Source organism: Vidua chalybeata, chromosome 6 (genome assembly GCF_026979565.1).
Source record: "Vidua chalybeata isolate OUT-0048 chromosome 6, bVidCha1 merged haplotype, whole genome shotgun sequence".
Classification (NCBI taxonomy): domain Eukaryota; kingdom Metazoa; phylum Chordata; class Aves; order Passeriformes; family Viduidae; genus Vidua; species Vidua chalybeata.
The window spans coordinates 54,767,279-54,787,616 of record NC_071535.1 but is presented as its reverse complement, the minus strand read 5'-3'; the positions used below and the strand labels follow the sequence as shown (position 1 = coordinate 54,787,616).

Genomic DNA, 20,338 nt, shown 5'->3' with positions numbered 1-20,338 from the left:
GCTCTTGGATGAGGTTCAGTGTCATGGAAAGGAAATCTAGGCTGTAGGCAGTGTCTTCTCTCAGCAGGGAAGCTTTTCCTTTTTGACATTTAATAGGATGGAATTGGGTTATTTTCCACTCTTTATTTTCCTGCTCTTTCCTGACCTCCTTTCAGGTGGTTACCTAAGGTTCCAGCTAGGGATATTTGCCATTCTCCATTCAGAGACTATGACAGAATAAACCACATTGCTACTGAAAAATATGTTTTGGCAGCATATAAAAAAATCTTTGTGTTGTGTAGAGTCTTCTGTCAACCAGGAATTCAGTTTTCTGGGTCAGAGATGAGGGAGGCATTAAGATAACAATAACGGCTTCTGTGGTTTTTGTCTGACTGGTCTTGTTGATTATCTCTGGAGATGGGTTCTGGTTCATTGGGAAGGCAGGGGAAAGGCAAGGCAGGACAGGACATAGGCTGTATTTTTTGATATTCAGGATAGAAGATAGGGTATTCGTGTCTAAAAAGGTGATAAAATCCTTAGGTTTGGAGCAGCATGGGCAGTTCTGTCACTTTACTGCAGTTACAAAGCATGAATTTAACTAAAATTTAACTTCATCTGTGCCACTGACTTTCTGCCTGCAGTAGTTGCCTGACTCAGAGGTAGCTTCCAACCCTGAAATGTGTGTATGGAGGGGTCGTGTTTCCAAACTACTTTCTGGATTTTGTGTGATACCTGGGATGGGGCAGAGGTGTTCTTCTTTCCTGTGCCTTGTAGTTTTCCAAGAACCATTGTATGAGTAAGTTATGGCAATGTGTAAACCAAGAGTTGTAGCAGCAACTTGTTGCAGGTAGCACTTAAAATGTGATTCCATTAATACTGAACAATAACGAGGATATTCATGCAGCAAATTGAAATGAAGGTTTGAAAACACGCTGAAAATGAAAGATTAAGGGAAAAATTTGAGGTCATAATTTTCATCATCATGATGGGAAAATAGGTGTCATTAAAGCTTCAAAATTAATATTTTAAAACTTTAAATTTAGCTCTGTTCATCATAAGTTTATGCAGCTGGCAGAGAGCTTGGTTTTAAATGGCTTTTCCTTCAGTTTTTGTTTGACTTATGTATAACTCCTTGTGGAGGGAGAATTTGAAAATTATATGATCCTTAAGGAACACATCCATAAGCTAAGATCTGTAGATGTCTGGATACATGATTTAAAAGTTTCCTGCTCCTCAGCTTTCTTTGCTGCCAGGAAAGAGGTTTGATTTAGTGAGTAATTTGGGATTTTCAGTGGAAGCTGAAGTGGACAGTGTTGAATTTTAAAATACCTAATATAAATACTCTAAGAGAAGGGACAAAATGAAGAACAGAGTAGGTTAAATTTCCACAGCAAAATCGGAATGACAAATAATCTTTCTGCATTAATAAATAATCTGCTGGCAGTGTCACGTGGGTGTCAGTTGTGAGCTGGGGTGGTGCTGTTTGTTCTTAGATTTGATATGGTAATCAATATAAAATATTGATCTATACCATATACTGATAAAGTATGTGTGTTGGTCCTGGTCTTTGGGCTTTGGTGTGGGCTGCAGTACCAACTACAAATAAAGGCTTTTCTCCTTTGAAGGGTTTAGATTCTACCACCACCTCACAGATACACAATAACTGTGGTATCATCAACACAGAATATTGTTACCTGGCATCAAGTCTGACCGGCATTTGAATAGAAAAATATCAGTTGATGGCATTCAAAAGAAATATTATTAGCTCTGTCTGCAATAAGCATTCCCACTTCATCCCATTCCTGTTGTCCATTGTTTCAAAGGTGGCACCTTCCAATGGCATCTGAAACAATGAAATTGCAGAGCAAATATATATAAATGAATGCCAAGCAGTGGATTAGCTCACAGTGTTCTGTTCTGTTTGAAGAGACCACTCCCAAAGCCGTCTGGGTTCAAAACTCACTCTCTTTATTTCACTGTGGCGGAGTTGATGATGGAGATTTGTCTGCAGGGAACAATGGGAATACCACCAAAGCAACTTTTACAGCACTCACCACAGCAGCTCCTGAGATAGCTGCCAGCATCTGCAGTGCTTCTCTGTAGGAAGAAGGTTTTCAGATCTTCACCAGACACTATTTCAGAAGATGAGAGCAAAAAGCATCAGGCTTCATGAAGAATTCTTGAAGGTTATCCCTTGTAAGTAATTGATTCACATTACATATTTGAAATTCTAATGAGGTGACAGTGTAGTAATGAGGAAGAGCTTATCATCGGGTTGTCATTTATCTCAAGCAGAAAGCAGTGACTCTGGGTGGAATTTGTCAAGTCTGTGTGAAGAAATGCCAGCCCCATTTGTGGTCGGTACAGCGAGGCTGCAGATTTTATGGCTTGTAGTGTAACTTGGGGGAGTCCACAGCAGTGTAAGTGTAGGATTAGGACCGTGGCTACAATTTAAGTACTTGTAAAACACCTTGTGAGAGCAAAATATTGAAAATTGGCATGTTTCAAAAAGGGAACAATGCTAAAACTGTGTTTTCCATGAAAAATAACTTGGCAATGTGCTGATTAGCAACTTGTGTGACAGAATCCAAACTTAACAGGTAACTCCTGGTACTAAAGACTTCTTCAGACCTGGATTTACCTTTCATGAGATGCTTTAACATTTTGGAAACACTGAGAATCCTGAGTAGAGGCTGCTTCAGTCTGTATGGGTGTTCTTATCTACACCGTTACTATTTTGAATTTATCAGCTTATTCTTGAGGATGTAGCGCCCTGTCATAATACCTGTTTTTCTTTACTACAGGACTATAATTGAAAAGGTTTTCAAAACCTTTCTGCATCAGCCAAACAAGACAGTGGTATAAAAGAAGTTGGAAAAGGAATTGTAAGTGTTACAGAAAATGTGGGGTTTGTAGCATTTGCAAAGAGACACATTAAATACGTTGGTTTATGTGAGTGTGACTATGCTCAGATATTATCAATTTAATATCTAAGCACATATTCAAAATCATGAGGGTTTGAGGAACAGTTAAAATTGCATGTGTTTCCCAACATGGCACAGTTAGGGCAGTGGAAAACTCTTTCAGCACTTTTAATGTGTTCTCTCTCTTTTTCAGGAGCCAGGGAGATGAAGGACTTATCTCCCTCATCTCAAAACTCCCTTTGCTGCTAATTTTTTTTCTTTTTCCTTCAAATGTTCACATACCCATGTTAATTAATTTCTAATCTAATTAAAAATAAATTGTTTTAGATAATTCCTCATAGTTTGTTTGGTTTTTCCCCTCGGTGTGGAAGCGTGAGAGTTAAGTGTAAGACCAGAGAAGGCTTTGTCTTAGATCCTCCACTTTCTTTTTGATTTCTTTGATTTGATTGCCTTTCTTTTGTGACTAGGCCAAATTTTCAAATGCTGTCTCTTAAACAGAACATCAAATTGCCATTTAAATTCCACCTGGCTTGCAGGGTAGGAGTGGGTATTGACTATATTCTCTGCTTTGTTTTTGTTCTTGAACAGAAACCACTGTTAGACAATGACCATTCCTCTTTCAAGGTAGGCTGAATTGCAAGGCTTCAGCATTGCAGGTGTATTTTAAATGCCTGTGTCATTATTTCCTTAATAATGAACATGCTGTTAAAGAGCTGGTACTTGAAAATTGTATCTCTAGAAAGGAATTTGAACATACCCGTTTTCTCCCTTCCTTAAAATTACTTTTGATGGTGTGGTTATATTGTGTAAATGTGACTTGTGTGTAATAATGTGAAGCTATTTTCAGCCCTAGAAACACAAATAAGGCTTTCCTTCAAGAAAGTTTTGAGAGCTCTTTATTGTGAATACCTACAAAGCATTTTCATAAATCATGTAATGGTATTTATAGATACTCAATGTTAAATGATTCATTTTAGTAACTAAAGTTTTTATATTTTATTGATTTATTTTATATATTTTATTATTTTATTTTATTTTAGAGTACTTTGTAGAATTTACAGTATTACAGTATCCCAGAGATCAGACAAGTATTTTTAGGTAATTTTCATAGAAGGAAAGTGTTTCAAGTGCCTTTTGTGTTTGACTGTATTTCAAAGCGCTTTTATTATTTCCTCATTATGCTGACTGCTAAAATAATATTCTCTGCCTGTTGTTTACCTGTGGTAAATGTGTGGTTTGGGTATTGTGATTCAACCACAATCCTGCAAATTGTTAATTTGGGGTGGGGCTGGAAAGAGGTAATTCCAGATTAAAATATAGTGGTGGCAGATTGATGAGGATTAGCTTAATTGTCCACATGAAAACTCAGGTCATTCAATTTCTGTATATTTTTAACTATATATTTACAGGACATAACTGTAGGCTGAACTTGTTGTTTCTTTCCTCTAATTTTGATCATAAACAACAAATTTGGATTTAGAACTTAACCTTTAATGTTCTTACTCTGAATCCATGCTTCAGCTAAGGCTAGTCTTTAAATGCTCAGTGGTGTGTTGAAGACCTTGTTATACTTTACCTGCTTTTGGTCTTTGATAAATTTTTACACATCTGATCCTGTTTGAAGAGCTGAAAAGAAAGCCATTTGTTCTCAGAGGGCACAGATCCATTTTTAACCATTTTAACCAAACATGAGTCACCTGTTTTTCCCCCAGGGACACTGTCAGGTGAAATTGCTTCTGTGCCAAGCAACTTTATCAGATGAACTCCTGTGGTCTGACCAAGCTCTGTTTTGAAATCAGGAGGTTCTCACCTGCCCATTAGCATTGGGAAGGTGTTCCAGAATTCTTGTTCATCTGCTTCTTTGAAAGCCTTGCCCAGATCCCCAGACCCACTGTTTGCCCAAATTGTCATTTAGTAGCTCTCCCACCCACAGACATTCCCCCTGAAGTTTTTTATCCAGTTACTTCCCAGCTATTCTTTTACAAATTAAGCAGGGCAAGGCCTTTGGCATATACATGGGAAGTGCCAAAAACCTAAAAGGAATGCCGTGCAAATAATTGCACCTACTTGATTTCGATGCTGCTTTTTTTTTCCCCAGACATGGAAACTTAATTATATGCATAATCACTCCTGGTCTTCATGCTAAAAACAAGCTACTAGTAGTTAAAAATAAAAGAAACTGGGATAAAAAATTGAATCCATAAGATGAAAGCAACACCACAGCCATATTTTTATGTCATTTAAAAGGCGTTTCAAATAGGCATTTCAAATAGGCACCCCTTTAGTTTTGGTGCAGCTCCTGTAACCCATTTTTGCAGATTATTGACGAGGAAGCAAATTTTATCGGCTAACGAAGGAAATTAAACTAAACCTGCAAACTCATATTTAGGGAAGGCGATGGAACAAAAACCTTGCATGTGCAGTGCCTGACACTAAGGGCTGTGTGCCCAAACCTGTTGCCATCAAGGAAGAATGAATGTCCTGTGTTCCCATCACTTTTCCAAAGGAAAAATGCATGTGCCCAGTATTTGCCTGCAGATGCTGGACCAGGTGGGTGATCCTACAGCACTGAGGTGCCATTGGCATTGTCTGAGGTGTTGCATAATGCGCCTGGTACAGTTTCTGTCTGTATCTATCTTAGGTATTTACAAGGCACCTATCACCTTGGTACCTAAGCAGTTTGAGAAATGCACCCACCCCAGGAGGGATGATGAGATACAGACAGAGGCCCAGGTCCAGAGCAGCAGAGGCAGGGCCCGGGAAGCTCCCCCGCTGTGTTCCTGCTGTTGTTGGGCTCCTGGGCCACTTGTTGTGGCCAAGGGACATCTCCACCCACCTGTCTGTCAGCAGGAAGAGACGGTGCCCCAGCCCTCCCGTGCAGCTCCGCTGGTGGGCAGTCTGAAAAGGAAAGATAATGGAAAAGGCAACGATCCGGTAGCAGAGGTGAAACAGGAATGGTGGGATTTCAAAAGGAGGGCTTCTTAAAGAGCAGCACATCTCAGGGGAGGGATCAGCTGCCAGTCCAAGTGGCAGGTAAGGCACAACACAGGCATAAATCTCAAATGTTCTTCAGTGACCAAAAGTTAAAGAAATACTTCTGATGTCTCTAAAGTTTGTGTATATCCAAAGCCCTGCTCTGTTCTTGGCCTCTGTCTCAGTCCTCTACCCCTGCAGCTGAATCAACCATTCAGTAATTCTCTGTGTATCTCAACCCAGTAATTGCTACAATCCTAAAAATGCCTAATGACCAACACAAAGGACTCTCAGTGGTAACAAACGTTGTGGTGCAAGGAATAGCACGGAATAGCAGTGCTCCAAAATAATGGACATATTCATGAACCTAAAGGCTGGAATAAACTTGGCTTTGATCAGCATGCTCAGGGCAGGACCACAAACCACAGCTCTCCCCTGCAGGCACACCTGGAGCAGCACTCCTGTGGCCTCCAGGAGCATCTGCCGATCCACCACGTCAGACCAGGCTCTGTGTCAGCCCAGGGGAATCACCTGCATAGGCAGCAGGAACAGAGAATCTGTCTGGCAGATTCTGCTCCTCTGCAGAAACAGAGAACCTATCCAACAGGGGAGAAAGGGAGATAGCCAGGACTTTGGTGGAGGCTCACCAGTTCCTATTGGATGGATCCCCTCAGTAGCAGGTCTCTTTTTTTTTTCCTTAAACACAACAGAGTCACTGAGGTAAAACAAAAAACAGCCTTCAGAAACCTGTGAAACCCAGGGGGCTTTTGGAAATAGCTGCGCAGCACCCACAGTGATCAAGCACTAAAGCTGAAGTGCAGTGGGTCACTGACTTCCAGATGTTTCTGCTCCCTTTAGCCTATTTGCATGCTCCTCCCTAAGTCCCTTTCTTGGCCATTTAAGGATGGAGATGGAAGTCCTGCCCCAGCAGAGTAAGGGAAGTGAGGTTAGGAACGTTAACCTTGGAGGCTGCAGGTCTGATGGCTGCTATCACTTGGCATAAAGATACCTGTAAAAGACAGAAGTGACCTATTTTGCCTGTAAGTCATATCTATCACTGTGAGCAAAATGCTGCGTGTAGGACTGGTGTGTCAGGTGGAAATTGCTAGAAAGATCAGGGAATCTGACCTCTTCCCTTTGCTTTACACCCAAGGAAGCCAGCTGTGCTTCTTTGTACACACTCTATTTAAAGCTTGAAAAGAAAGAGACTTCTTTCTTTTTTAATTTTTTTTTTTAAGCAAATTAATAACCAGATGAGGTCAACCACATTGGTACATGGTTTGATCCATGGCCAGTTTTGACTTCACAGTTGTAGTGGCCTCTCTCTCTCTTTTTTTTGGAAGTGACCCCTTTTCTAAGGAGTTAAAGGCAGTCAAGTGAGGTCACTCTGTCAGCTATTCAAACATAAGGATGGTTTCTGGCTGAACCCAGTTTTGCAGTGCCCCTGCTGTGCCTGGCACACTTCTCCCACAGCCCCCGCCTAGGCACTGGTGTAACCTGACCAAGATCCACCCAGAATTTAGGGTGACTTTTGGTCACCAAGGAATGGATTTCTTGGGCAGAGACTCACACGTTCATCAAGGTGGTATCAACCAGTGGCCTCCAGGCAATTTTCCCATGATTGCTCCTTAGTGAAGGAAAGTTTGTGGAAGGCCATGCCTGTAACACACCCTTGGTTTGCCATGCCCATGGCAATACTTCCCAAAGCTTCCAGAAACCGGAGTTGCTGAGAGATGCTGAACACCTTGTTACAAATAATAACAGCGATGGTTATTCCTACTTCTCATTATCAGCCAAGTTTACCAACCTAACCTAAAGCCTGTGCATGTATTCATTATTCAGAAGTATTCGCCAAGAGTTTCCGCAATTAACCTTCTGCCCAGGGGTTTTCACAGACTCTTTGCTTTTTTGTCATTTGTGTCATTGGTCACCGATTGCCAGATGCTGTTCTTTCAGCTCTGAAAGGCTGAAAAGACTGATTGGGAGAATGGCAAGTGGTATTTCATAGGACATAAGGAATTTTGCAAAAATATATCATTGTGCTTTTTCAGAGAAATTTTTCTTTACAAGCCTCTGGCAAATATGTAGACATGCACAAATAACAAAGGTGTTCTGGTCCCCCTGAGTCTGAACAAACTAGACACAGTGATACCATTTACAGAAGTATTCATAAATCAGTGTGGAGTTTGGAGGTTTTTGATTTCGTTTTGCTTCCGTTTTTGGCTTCCAGTATAGTTTGGTTCTACTACTTATCAGTTGTTAGGTGGGCTCTGTTTAGAACACTTGCCAGCTAAATGGGGTTTTTAAATATGGGGAATTTTCTCTTGACAAGTCAAAAGAAATGCCAAGACATTCAGTATGACCAGTGGCTCTACCAGAATGAGTATTTATGATCCCTTACCTCACTCCGATTTCATAGACTTTAACTGAAGTGTGTGTTTGCTTTGTGTGGTAAAATTAGGTCCCCCTGTTTTTTTGTTCTTCTTTTTTTTTCTTGTGTACTCAAATAGGAAAATGCTGAGAAATCATTTCATGATCCTCCACTGTAGGTGTTAAGAGAGCTTTGCTAATGAAGGAATGCAGCTATGGCTGTATTAGAAAAAGCAGGAGAAGAATTGCAAGGAAGAAGCAGTTCTTAGTTAGGTTGATGTATAGTCCCTTTCAAATCTCCATGGAGTGGAAGAGCCAATGATTGCATGACAGTTTGTCCCTAAAATTCATTTCCATAAGGAGCTCATACCTTTTTACAAATACAATTTCATCCTCACTTTCCATAAAACATGCAACTGGACAGTCCAGCCAGACGCAGAGAGAATGTGAATACTTTGAATGTGAATACTTTGAAGTAGTGAATATGCTAAATGCACGAATAATATCCATTATTTTAGCACTTAAAAGTCATCATTCAATGAAGTCACACAGAATCCCTTTTAGAGCACCATAATATTGCAGGCACATGGGTGTAGAAATAACAAGTACCACACTGTGGTAGACAGGGATTGAGATATAGGAAGAGGGATCCTTGGGTCTGTCAGAAAAAGCTTTTCATTTCATTATATTTCACATAAAATATTAAAAAAAAAAATCAAACAAAACCCTGCCCTGATTCATAAACAGAACCAAAAGTATGTTTTAACATGACCTCAGCAACACCTTGCAGATATAAGCTTACAGCTTCCACTGAGGTCTGAAGAGCAGTATTTCAAAAAGCAGAAATTAATCCTTTAAAAAAAAACCCAAAAAGCTTTTTTGAAGGCTGGGATGCCAGACAGTAGGCATGGCACTGATCTGGCACTCAGGCCACTGCAGTGTGAGCAGCAGCAGCCTGGTCAGGTCACAACCCTACCGAGGGCAGTGCTTCTCTCAGCTGTCCCTTGCCTGAGCGTGGGGAATGCAGGGCTTGGGGCTTTGTGCTGCCTCCTTCAGCCACACTGCCCCAGGGTGATTTCTCATGACAAAAAAAAAAAAAAAAAAAAAAAAAGTGGACTCATTCTTTTATGTGAAGTAACAGAAAGTGTAAAGAGTCCCAGCCACAGCCTCACATAATGCAGAGAGGTGCAGGACAGAGCTGGGCAGATCACCCTCCATTGTGAGCTGGTGATTCCTGTGGGTGCAAATGCCCGAGCCTTTCCTGCTCTTGGGGAGGGCATTTTTCTCTAGAGTTGTCATGGGGAAGCGTTGGCGCCCAGATTTCCACCACGCACCCTCAGGCAAGGGAAGAGGTAGCCAGGGGAGGGCAAACTCAGTTCATTTGCAGGAGACAAAGAGATCCCGGTGAGCAATGCCCTCAGATAGCATTTCCTACTGTTTGGAGAAGAGAGCAAGGAAGATCTGGCAAATGTTGGGGAGGGCATTGCTCACGGGATAATCCCACGGACGGCCACCGTTGCGCTGAACAGTTATTTGGGAGAGATTTTGGGTGGGGTGACGTGAGACGTCGGACAAAAGTGAAGATAGCCAGCAGTGCTTCAGAGCAACAAAGGGCTGCCCTCAGCCAGTGGTGGAACACATCTGGCACCCCAGGAAGCTCAATTGGACCCTTGGCCCTGAGCTCGTCCCAGGGATTTCTGACTGACACCACTGCAGTGCATAGGTGAGCTTCTTGCTAGGTTCACTGACATTTCCTGTCACAGTCACGCTGAGGGGAATTTGGTAGCTCCTGCCTTGGGATGCAGCATGGCTGTGTGTGTTCTGGGTACAGGACAGTGTGCACTGAGACCAAAAGTGCTTAATGACGCCAATTGCCACGTGCCCAATGCAGTCACTAAACTTTAGTCCGCCCTTCCGTTTGCCCAAACACATACACTCTGGCTTCCCAACTGGCTTCTTTCTATGTGTTGTCCAATGCATGTAGATACCTCCATCTGCCTGGCCTCAGATACAGTGGTTGTTGCTCCTCTATTTGATTGCCAGATGTCACTGGGGAGCAAGATGGGGAGGTTCCTGGATCCTCGGGGCAAGCCAGCCATCACCGAGGGAGTTCGCTGTCCACGCCGGCCGAAGAACAGGAATCCTCGGTGCCTGCCTCTGATGAAGACTCGCCAGCCAGGACCACAGAGAGCTGGCAGTGGCCGCTGTCCTCATCTGAAACGCACAGCAACGTTGGGGAGGATTTTGAGGGATTTCAAACGCCGGCGCGGACTCCAGAGTGCACCATGGACATACAGTCTCCCGGGGATCAGTCACTCAGTAGGACTCCTCAGTTTGAAAGTGACTCTCCTGAGGAGGAGGGAAATGATGAGATGAATGAAGAGCGCTGCGGTGTTGAGCCTGTCCCTAGGGATCGGGGTTGGAGAGGGCAGCCCCAGCTAACAGAGGGAGAGAAGCTGTTGATGGAAACCAACAGTAGGATTGTGCAGCTGCTGGAAAATATCAAGAGGGAGCATGCACAGTCCATGGGTCTCATGTCCCAGTCCATGGGCCGTATGGAGCTGCAGCTGGGCATTGTGGCTACCTCCACAAGAGCCATCCATAACTACCTATCAGAGATTTTAGCTTTCCTCAAGCAGCCGAGGACGCAGGTCCTCGAAACGCGCATCTCCCAAAGAGCCACCCCCCATGTCGAGTTGACATGTGCCTCGACATGGACTGGTGAGGACGCAGTGGCATCCTCCACTGTGTGCTTACCAGGGGCCGAAGGGACGAGCGACTCTCGCGACCCGCCGCAGGCCACCCTGCCTTGTCGCAGTGGCCGGCTGCAGAGAGCCATAACCGAGAGGGCCTCGCTGCCCATGCCTCCACGCCAGGCAAAAGGGGGAGGGAAGAAAAAATAACCACTCCATAGGATTTTTAGAGGTTTTTTTTATGTGCCTGTCCTTTTAATTCTTAGCCATAAGGCCATCGGTGGCAGAGTTCAACCATTTCCTACATTGGCTAACATTGTATTCTGGCTGACTAGATTAGTCTAACATTTTGTAGTTTATATTTGCACTGTTAACGATGTGTGCTGCTGGTATTTGAAGAACATTTGCCTCTGTTCTTTCACTTTAACTTCATATGAGCATTTTTTTACTCTGTGCCAGGCATTCATTGCTTTTCTTACAAATACAAGTCATTTCTTGAGGCAGCTGTTTTTTGAGTTTTCTTTCTCCATTATCCCACCCCCTCTGAGCAAGCACTCGGGACTTGGTGGTAAGTATAGAGGTCTTGGCAATACTCGCCTCCCAAACTGTGTTCAATCAGTCTTTGCCTGGTGTTTCTGGCATGCCAGCCTGAGGTGTTGGGGTATAGCCTGTACTGGATCATGACCATTCTTATCCTCTGTGGGTCTCACCAGCTCACTTCCTAAGACCCTCGGTGGAGCTAATCCACATGTCTTGGCTATGTCGTACAATAAGTAATGTTGCCAGGATCATACCTCATATTTCTCTTTTTGGGGGCTGTGTAGTGATGTGCCACCAGATCTATCTGGGCACCTGACTCTCGTTTTCAAAGTTCATTTGATGATGGATCTGGTGGCTTGATGGGCAGCATTATACTTTTTCCTCTGAGAGAGTCTGGGTATTTGGAACAGGAGTCACTAAGCAATGTGTTCTACGGGGATAAGAGCCATCTCCTGCAACAAATCTATTAGGAGGAGACTGTCCCCTGTAATTATCACAGATATTAATTATTAAAGAAAAAGAAAAAGAAAAAAAAAAAGCAACTTGCCTAGCAGCCAGACCTCTTGAGAACGTAAAAGTCATGACATGCTGTTGGGTACTGTGCTACTCTGTCTGTGATTAAGAGCTTTTCATCAGAGACGAGACCTACATCTTGATAAAACACAACTACTTTCTGTGCCTTTAGGCCATCCAATTTCCTGAGGGCTTGCACCCTGAGCAGGGCACGGGTCCCATTGGTAACCCAACAGGGCAGATGGAAACGCACTTTGGCAATAAATTACTTTATATCTGTTGGTGCTGCCTCTCTCGGGGGAATTTAATATAGTGGCACTCAAATTGCTATATGCATGCAGAGGCATCAGACTGGCTTTTACATGTGGTATCCCTGACAGTTCTCCGGAAGGATGCTGCTCCCAGGAGCCCCTGGAGCAGTGGGAACAGGTTCTCACAGGTGTAGCATGGCTCCTGTGTTTGACTCTCAACACACCGTTGTGACTTCTCAAGAAGGTGCAGAGCAGTTTCTATGGAAAATGCCAGGGAATAATTGTAGGCTTAAAAATCCTCTTCTGTGACTACAACCAAGCCATGCTCTTTGGCCAGCGAGATGTAGACTCTTCTTCCCTGTCTTGCAATGAGGCTGAAGTTATTCAGGGCAAAGCAGATCAGAGTTTGTTACTCTACTAGCCAGCCACAGACTTCTCCTGTGAAAGTGTGTGTGCGTGTGTGCTTGTGGCTGTACTCTGCTAAACAACTGGTTCAAGGAGGAAATGCAGCTGGCATGGCCAACCTCCAGTGCTTTTCCCACATTCCTTCCTTTTGACCTTCATCCAGCTGCATTCCTTTTAAAAATCCCATTGGAGGCAGGCTTCTTTGGGCCACTTTGTCAACCCACCTCACAGCAGGTACCAATTTTTGCATCCGTTTTGTGGCTTTTTTCTCTCTTTTGTCAGGGTTATTTGTAGTTATCCTCAGAGAATTTCCAACACAAGCTTGTGAGCTTCCCCTCTCGTTGATATGAGGAGTGTGTGCTGCATAGTATTTAAAGTCACAAGGAGGCTGGGAGGAGAGCTAATTAGTGAGCCTGACAAATTATTCCAGTAGGAGTATATTTGGAACATGTGGTCCGGATGCAGGAGGGGTTTGCACTCTAGTGCTGTGGAGACAAACAGCTTGAGGCACAGGCGAGTGAAGGTTTGGCCCAACACCTCTTCTTTCTCTGGGATGAGTCTGAGCAATTCTAGTGGCAGTTCAGCCAGTCCATTTCCTTGGCCTGAGGAGCACGTTTGATAAGGCAATGAGGATGCTTTTGTTTCACGCCGTGCTTTCACTCCGGCAGGGTGGGGCAGTTGTGGCCAGGCTTTCCGAGTTTGATATTTCCCACAGGACCCGCCATTTAGGATCAGTCTCCACATGCTGGCTGCTTCTGTGGCCTCACATTTTTTGTTGTAGTAAAATGACAACCTCCACCAAAATGACAACTTCCACTCTACCTTTGCTTTCTGATCCAAAGGCAGTAGAACAAGAGAAAGAAAACGGCAGTGCTGCCGTTGGAAGTGCCATGCAAGGAAGCCCTTAAGAGTTCCTTGCAAAGCAGCTCGAGTTCTCACCCACCCTCCTATCCCATTTCCGAGTGCTTTGGCTAAATGTGGCAAATGGGAGCAGCCATAGGGTGAGGAGGACTGGAAACCTCTCTACAGACAAGAAACCTGCAATAAACTCACATAAAACCAGGGGTTTTTTTCCCCCGTGGAAATAGTAGATGGTTTTAAGAATGGGTACCAACTGATATTTTGGTCAGATCTAAAATTGGGATCTGACTTCTAGGATTATCTAGCAGAATCAGTGCAGTTGAAGGGTATGTATGTTTCATCCTCAACAAAAATTTTCATGCTTTTCCAAGTGTCTGTCATGGCCTCATCACTCTTTCCCTGTAGCTTTTTGTTGTCTGAATGGGTATCTGGCTACATGTGTCTGTTCAAAATAAAGGGGATCACTTCTTACGTGGTACATTTCTATTTCTCATGTGCAGATTTTGAGTGCTTCAGTTTCCAAGGCTTCCTTCTTTCTGTATCCCAGAGATTAGTTGTTTGGCTTCTGGGATGAGAACAAGGGTGGGAGAGCCTTAAGAGGAAATCTCTGCCCAGTTGAAGCTCTTGGTGATAGATCCCCTGAGTACCATTCTGCAGTCCAGCCATATTTTTGCTATATAGGGTAAATGTTCATGGTTACACCGTTGCTTTCTGATGCCTTTTGCTGAGCAGAAGTGCATTTATTTTTCTTTCAGAAGTTTGTATTACAAAGCCTTATGAAATGTGATGTGATCTTGGTTTTATTTTTGAGTACATGTGACAATTTTAAGATTTTTTTTTCCTTTTCTCCTTCCACTGGATGATTTAAACCCCATCCAAAAAAAAAAAAAAAAAAAAAAAAAAAGAAGCAGACCAATGAAAATACTTGAATGCTAACTTCAGCTGAAAAGAAACATCAACAATACTCTTATGAGACAGTTCTCAGCAGTGTTCAGCTTACTGGTCCTGCTCAGCCTTTCCTTTCCTGCCTGCTCCCTGACCCTCTGTGACACTGAAATATCCACTTCTAGGACAACCTTCTTCCTAACCTGAAGGCTAAAAGTTCTTCCCTCTCTTCTTCTCCTGTTTAAAATATCATCCTTGCATCAGCCAGATCTACTGTTTAGAAGGATCAAAAGCTCTTTTTCTCCTGCCTTATTCCCATCCATATCAATATCCAGGGCTCTGAGTGCGCTGCTCTCCAGCGAGAGGTAAAATTTAAATCCCTAAATACAATACTTGGGGTAGTAACACCAGCTCTAACACCAAAAACCTGGGGATTTTTCAAGTCTGCAGTACCCTAATGAAGTAATTATCCTTGTTTGACAAATAATCAATTATTTGGGAGATAGAGCTAATTGCTGAAAAGTAGCATTGCTCTGACTCGTGTTGTGGAAGCCTAGGAGCTGGGCTGAGGTGTTCCAGTCACGGAAATGCCACAGGCTATGAAACTAATCCTAGTTTTGGTGAAACTTCAAAGGAAAAGACACAAAATTAACGTGATACAGTCAAGCAAATGCAATGGAAGGCATAGTAAGGAAAGCTGTTGGTGTGATTCCAGTTTGGATTCTACTAGAGATTCCAAAGTCAAACTCTCCTAATGACTTGGGCTAGTGATTTAATTTCTCTGTGCCTTGGTTTCATAGCAGTAGAAGTGGCAAAAAAAGGAGCTGTCAGGCAATAATTAGTGGATTATACTGTACTTCAAGGTCTTCCATGTGAGGGAGTAGCATTTTGTATTTAATGCTGATGAACCTTGTTTGTGACCAAAGTTGGAGACGGAGCTAACACCAGCACTCAGCTTTGGAATATCCTGATTAAACTTTTCCCTGTATTTTATCATCACATCATGCAGTAGATCAGAGTCCCAAATCCAAATGTTGAAGTTCTCATTCAGATTTGGACTTTGCCTATTTTTGGTCTGCTTCTGACCGTGACTAAATGCATTCCCAAACTGTCCAGATATTAGAAGAAATTTTAAAAAAACAAGCCAACAGAAATGCATAAAAAAGTTTCATTTAAACAAAGGATGCAGTTAGCAGTGCTAGCCTACAAGTCCAAGAGTGTGAACAAATCAGGATGTTATTGCTTAAGAAGCATAGGCATGAAAGAGCACTTCTGGAGTACTTGTTATTGTCCAAAATATCACTGAAATTCTGATGACTAAGTACAGTCTGCTTATCTCTATTTGAAACAGTGCTCTATGGATTCACTATTTCTAAAGGTCTTCTTTCCATTTCTATATAGATATTCTCCCTTCACATTTTGAAGGTTTGAAGAAGAGGATTGTTTTTCGAGTCACACTAAGTAAACATTAAATGCATGCAGGCTTAAAACTAAAGCATGCATGTTATGTAGCAGCAATAAAAAGTGCTCGGCTTGCACGACTTATGATGCTCAAGCGTTGCCTTGTTAAAATGCCAAAAAAACTTTTTCTTTGCATTTTTTGAAAAGTAAATCTCTTCCTTTGACCTTGCAATACTTAACTTTTCCATTTCTTTGGACAAGTGATATTTATTTTACTGAATGCTTTTATATTACAGATAAGGTGGATGAAATAGTGCCAGTTTCCAAGCCATCAAGAATTGCAGACAATGCAACTGTGGACTCCAGAGTGGCAACTATAAAACAGCGGCCTTCTAGTAGATGTTTTCCCTCAGCTACAGATATGAATGTGAGTGGGAGCCACAAAGCACTGCTTTATTCCTACTAATGTATCTAATTCCTTGATTAAATAATGCCCAATATTTTGTAAGGGAAGAAGTGACATTAATACTATAGCACATATTAAAAATTAAGTGCCAGAACTCAGAATTTGCGTCATTCAAGTGCAGAATTTAATCTTACAAAATATTGCAGGTAAAAAAAAGGACTAGTTTTATTGCATTTTGGACATACTTTTCCATTACCCACCTTAAACTGTTGCCTTGTAAATAATATCAACTCACTCCTCTTACAGCTGCTGTCCTTTCATGAGTGTCTAAACAAAGCCCAGCCTTCCCTTTCTCTCCACCTCCTCCCCAGAAATAACCCCAGATTTATTATTTTCCATAAGAATTCTCAGTGAAAGTGGTAATGGATGAGGCATTATTTCCACGTGGGAGAGACTTTCATGCTTTAATGCTGTTGGGGTTTCTGTTTGCTCTTTTGTAGTCCATGTATGAGAGACAGGGTATTGCTGTGATGACGCCCACTGTCCCAGGGAGCCCTCAAGGTCCTTTTCTGGGTATACCTCGGGGTACAATGAGAAGACAAAAATCTATAGGTAAAATGCCTCTCTTGTATGGTATTGTTCATTAATAGCATACTTTTAGTAACTTTGGTTCTTTCCTAAAGCGTGTTTCTCCGACATCTTTACTCCAGTGAGTGGCTATTTAATCTTTATACAAAGCTCATGAGAAAAGAAGTTTGTGTGTAAGGTGATGTGATTTCCACATTTGGCAAGTATGGAATTTTGTTATTTTCTTTAGAATGTTCCCTCTAACGAGGAAAAAAAAAAAAAAAAAAAAAGTCAGTACAAGCCTTTTGCAAAAAATTAGGGCAAAATATGATCCTTTTTTTCTTTTTTTTCCTTGTTACTGGAGGTGAAAGCATTGTAATGTTGTGTCATTTACAAAGAAATCGTGTTGATCAAATGGATTAAAATTCACCTTTTTTTTTTTTGCATTTCACATGATGGCAATAGATGTTTTTACAATAAAGATACAAAGAACAGACCAAATTTGGGCTTCCTTTGTTCTTGTTAGTAATCTTGTTAGTAATCTTAGCAGTGACTTTATCAATTTAGAAATGCATTATGCTGGTGTAAAATTAGCATCCAAACTATCCCAGTATTACCCAGTTTGTTTATGTTAAAAGCCATATTTGTAATGATATAATGTCATCTTTTGAAATGCAACATTATGGGCTTTTTTCCCCAACAGGATCTTCACAGTCCCTTTGCTAAATTTCAATTGCATCTTAAAAATTCATTAGGTTTCTGAGTTGTTTTATTATATGTATTTGTAGAGTGCTGGAGCAAGGCAGAAGTGGCTCCTCTGCACAGAATATCTTCCCTGTTCAATAGTTTTCAAAGAAAATTTGCTTTTCTACAGCCACCTTGATGATACAAAAACCCCAAACATTTGCCTGCACATCAGTTTACTTAAAATTCCATAGCATCCTTTTCAATCCTGGCACCTGGGACATCCAACAGGAAAGAATGATTATGGTGGGAATCAACCTAAAGGCCTCTTTTGGAATTTTGCATACTCCTCATGCCCCAGGGAATGCACCCTGGAATTTTGGGTTGAATGGAGAAATAGTATAGCGTGAGGGATCCTGGTGGATGTGGCAGTGTTTTAAAAGCACTCTCTGATTTTTCAGGAATAACGGAGGAAGAGCGGCAGTTTCTGGCCCCTCCTATGCTGAAGTTTACCAGGAGTCTTTCAATGCCCGACACCTCTGAAGATATCCCACCGCCACCACAGTCCTTACCTCCCTCACCACCACCACCTTCCCCCTCTCTGTACAACTCCCCCAAATCCCTGACATCCCGGAGCTACGGAACAATAAAACCTCCATTTAACCAGAATTCAGGTGCAAAAATCTCTTTGGTTAGGCCCGAGAGCGTGGGTACCATGATAAGGGACAAAGGGATCTATTACCGGCGGGAGCTGGACCGATACTCCCTGGACTCAGAAGACCTGTACAACCGGAGTGCCGCAGCTCAGGCCAACTTCAGGAGCAAGAGGGGCCAGATGCCCGAAAACCCCTATTCCGAGGTTGGGAAGATCGCCAGCAAAGCCGTTTATGTGCCGGCTAAGCCAGCCAGGAGGAAGGGGATGCTGGTGAAACAATCCAACGTGGAGGACAGTCCAGAAAAGACCTGCTCTATTCCAATCCCAACCATCATCGTCAAAGAGCCATCTACCAGCAGCAGCGGGAAAAGCAGCCAAGGGAGCAGCATGGAGATCGATCCTCAATCTTCGGAGCAGCCCGGACAGCTCCGGCCTGATGACAGCTTGGGAGTCAGCAGTCCGTTCGCAGCAGCCATCGCAGGGGCCGTGAGGGACAGGGAAAAGAGGCTGGAGGCGAGGCGCAATTCCCCGGCCTTCCTCTCCACAGACCTGGGAGACGAGGATGTTGGATTAACCCCACCAACACCGCGGATGAGGCAGTCCAAGTTCACTGAGGAGGCCATGTTCAGTAGTGAGGATGGTTTCAGACAGCTCATGTCGCCATCTCCGATCCCCGCCCCCAGGGAGCCCGAAAACCTTTTTAACAGCAGCGAGCCCAGCAACCAGAGTGACTCAAGGACATTGAATGCGCCGTCCAAAACGAAAGGCACTGACAACAGTATGGTGGCAGCCAAGCCCACGAGCGCTCCCGGCTCGGATAGCTACGTCCACCCAGTCACAGGGAAGCTGTTGGATCCAAACTCTCCACTTGCCCTCGCGCTCTCTGCCAGGGACAGAGCCATGAAAGAGCAGACACAGCAGATTCCAGGCAAAGGGGACGCAGTCAAAACCGACCTTAACAAACCGCTTTACATCGACACCAAGCTGAGACCCAACATGGAAACGACTTTTCCTGTTACTGCCACTGTCACCAGGCAAAATACCCGCGGCCTGTTGAGACGGCAGGAGACTGAGAACAAGTACGAGATGGATGCAGGGAAAGAAAAGAAAGCTGAGGAGAAGAAGAACATGTTGATAAACATTGTGGATACCTCACAGCAAAAATCAGCTGGCTTGTTGATGGTGCACACGGTAGATACGGCAAAGTCAGATGATATGCCCGAGGATGAGGAGGAAAAGGGAGCTGAGATGGAGCCGAGCCCTGAAAACTCCCCGCCGGAGAGGCCGGAGGGCAGCGAGGAAGCGGAGAGCGAGCTGAGCGTCCCTGCCGCGCCCGAGCCCCCGGCTTCTCCCTGCAAAACCATCGTGGCCGCCAGTTCTGTGGACGACCCCGTCATCCTGCCTTTCCGCATCCCCCCGCCGCCCCTGGCCTCAGTGGACATCGACGAGGAGTTCCTGTTCACCGAGCCACTGCCCCCTCCCTTGGAGTTTGCGAACAGCTTTGACATCCCCGACGACCGTGTGGCGCCCGGCTCGGCACTGACAGACCTGATAGCACAGAGGAAGAACGGCACCCCTTCGCCCAGCCAGCCAGCAAACTCCTTGGACAGCAAAAAGCAAGCGGGTCTCTCAAACTGTTTGCCTGCCTCTTTCCTGCCACCCCCCGACAGCTTTGACAATGTCACCGACTCTGGCATCGAGGAGGTCGACAGTCGGAGCAGCAGTGACCATCACCTAGAGACAACCAGCACTATCTCAACGGTGTCCAGCATCTCTACCTTATCCTCGGAAGGGGGGGAGAACGTGGATACTTGTACAGTCTATGCAGATGGGCAAACATTTCTGGTGGACAAACCCCCAGTACCTCCTAAGCCAAAAATGAAGCCCATAATCAACAAAAGCAATGCACTTTACAAGGACGCGCTGATCGAAGAAACTGTAGACAGCTTTGTGATCCCTCCTCCCGCTCCGCCCCCGCCTCCCATCAGTGCCCCGCCCAACCTGGCGAAAGTGGTCCCCCAAAGGACATCCAAGCTATGGGGGGACGTGCCAGAGGTGAAAAGCCCGATTCTCTCAGGCCCCAAGGCTAATGTCATTAGTGAATTGAACTCAATACTCCAGCAAATGAACAGAGAGAAATCCTCAAAGCCAGGGGAGGGATTGGAGTCGCCGACTGGAACGAAAACTGCGAGTCTCAGTACAAGGTAAAAGTAATTAACCAAATCATTTTC

At 43.7% G+C, this 20,338-nt stretch overlaps 1 protein-coding gene across 4 annotated transcripts in view; it reads left to right on the top strand.

Moving 5' to 3' along the window:
- Nucleotides 1-20,338, top strand: part of SHANK2 (SH3 and multiple ankyrin repeat domains 2) — a 248,007-nt gene that overhangs the window by 218,297 nt on the left and 9,372 nt on the right. For 2 of the 4 annotated variants that reach the window (XM_053945755.1, XM_053945754.1), the window contains 3 exons: nucleotides 16,092-16,222; nucleotides 16,702-16,813; nucleotides 17,914-20,311. In XM_053945755.1, coding sequence (XP_053801730.1) covers nucleotides 16,092-16,222; nucleotides 16,702-16,813; nucleotides 17,914-20,311 — 2,641 coding nt within the window. Of the gene's footprint in view, nucleotides 1-10,289; nucleotides 10,566-15,795; nucleotides 15,856-16,091; nucleotides 16,223-16,701; nucleotides 16,814-17,913; nucleotides 20,312-20,338 lie in introns of all 4 variants that reach the window. The other 2 variants (XM_053945753.1, XM_053945757.1) reach the window with 2 other exon arrangements.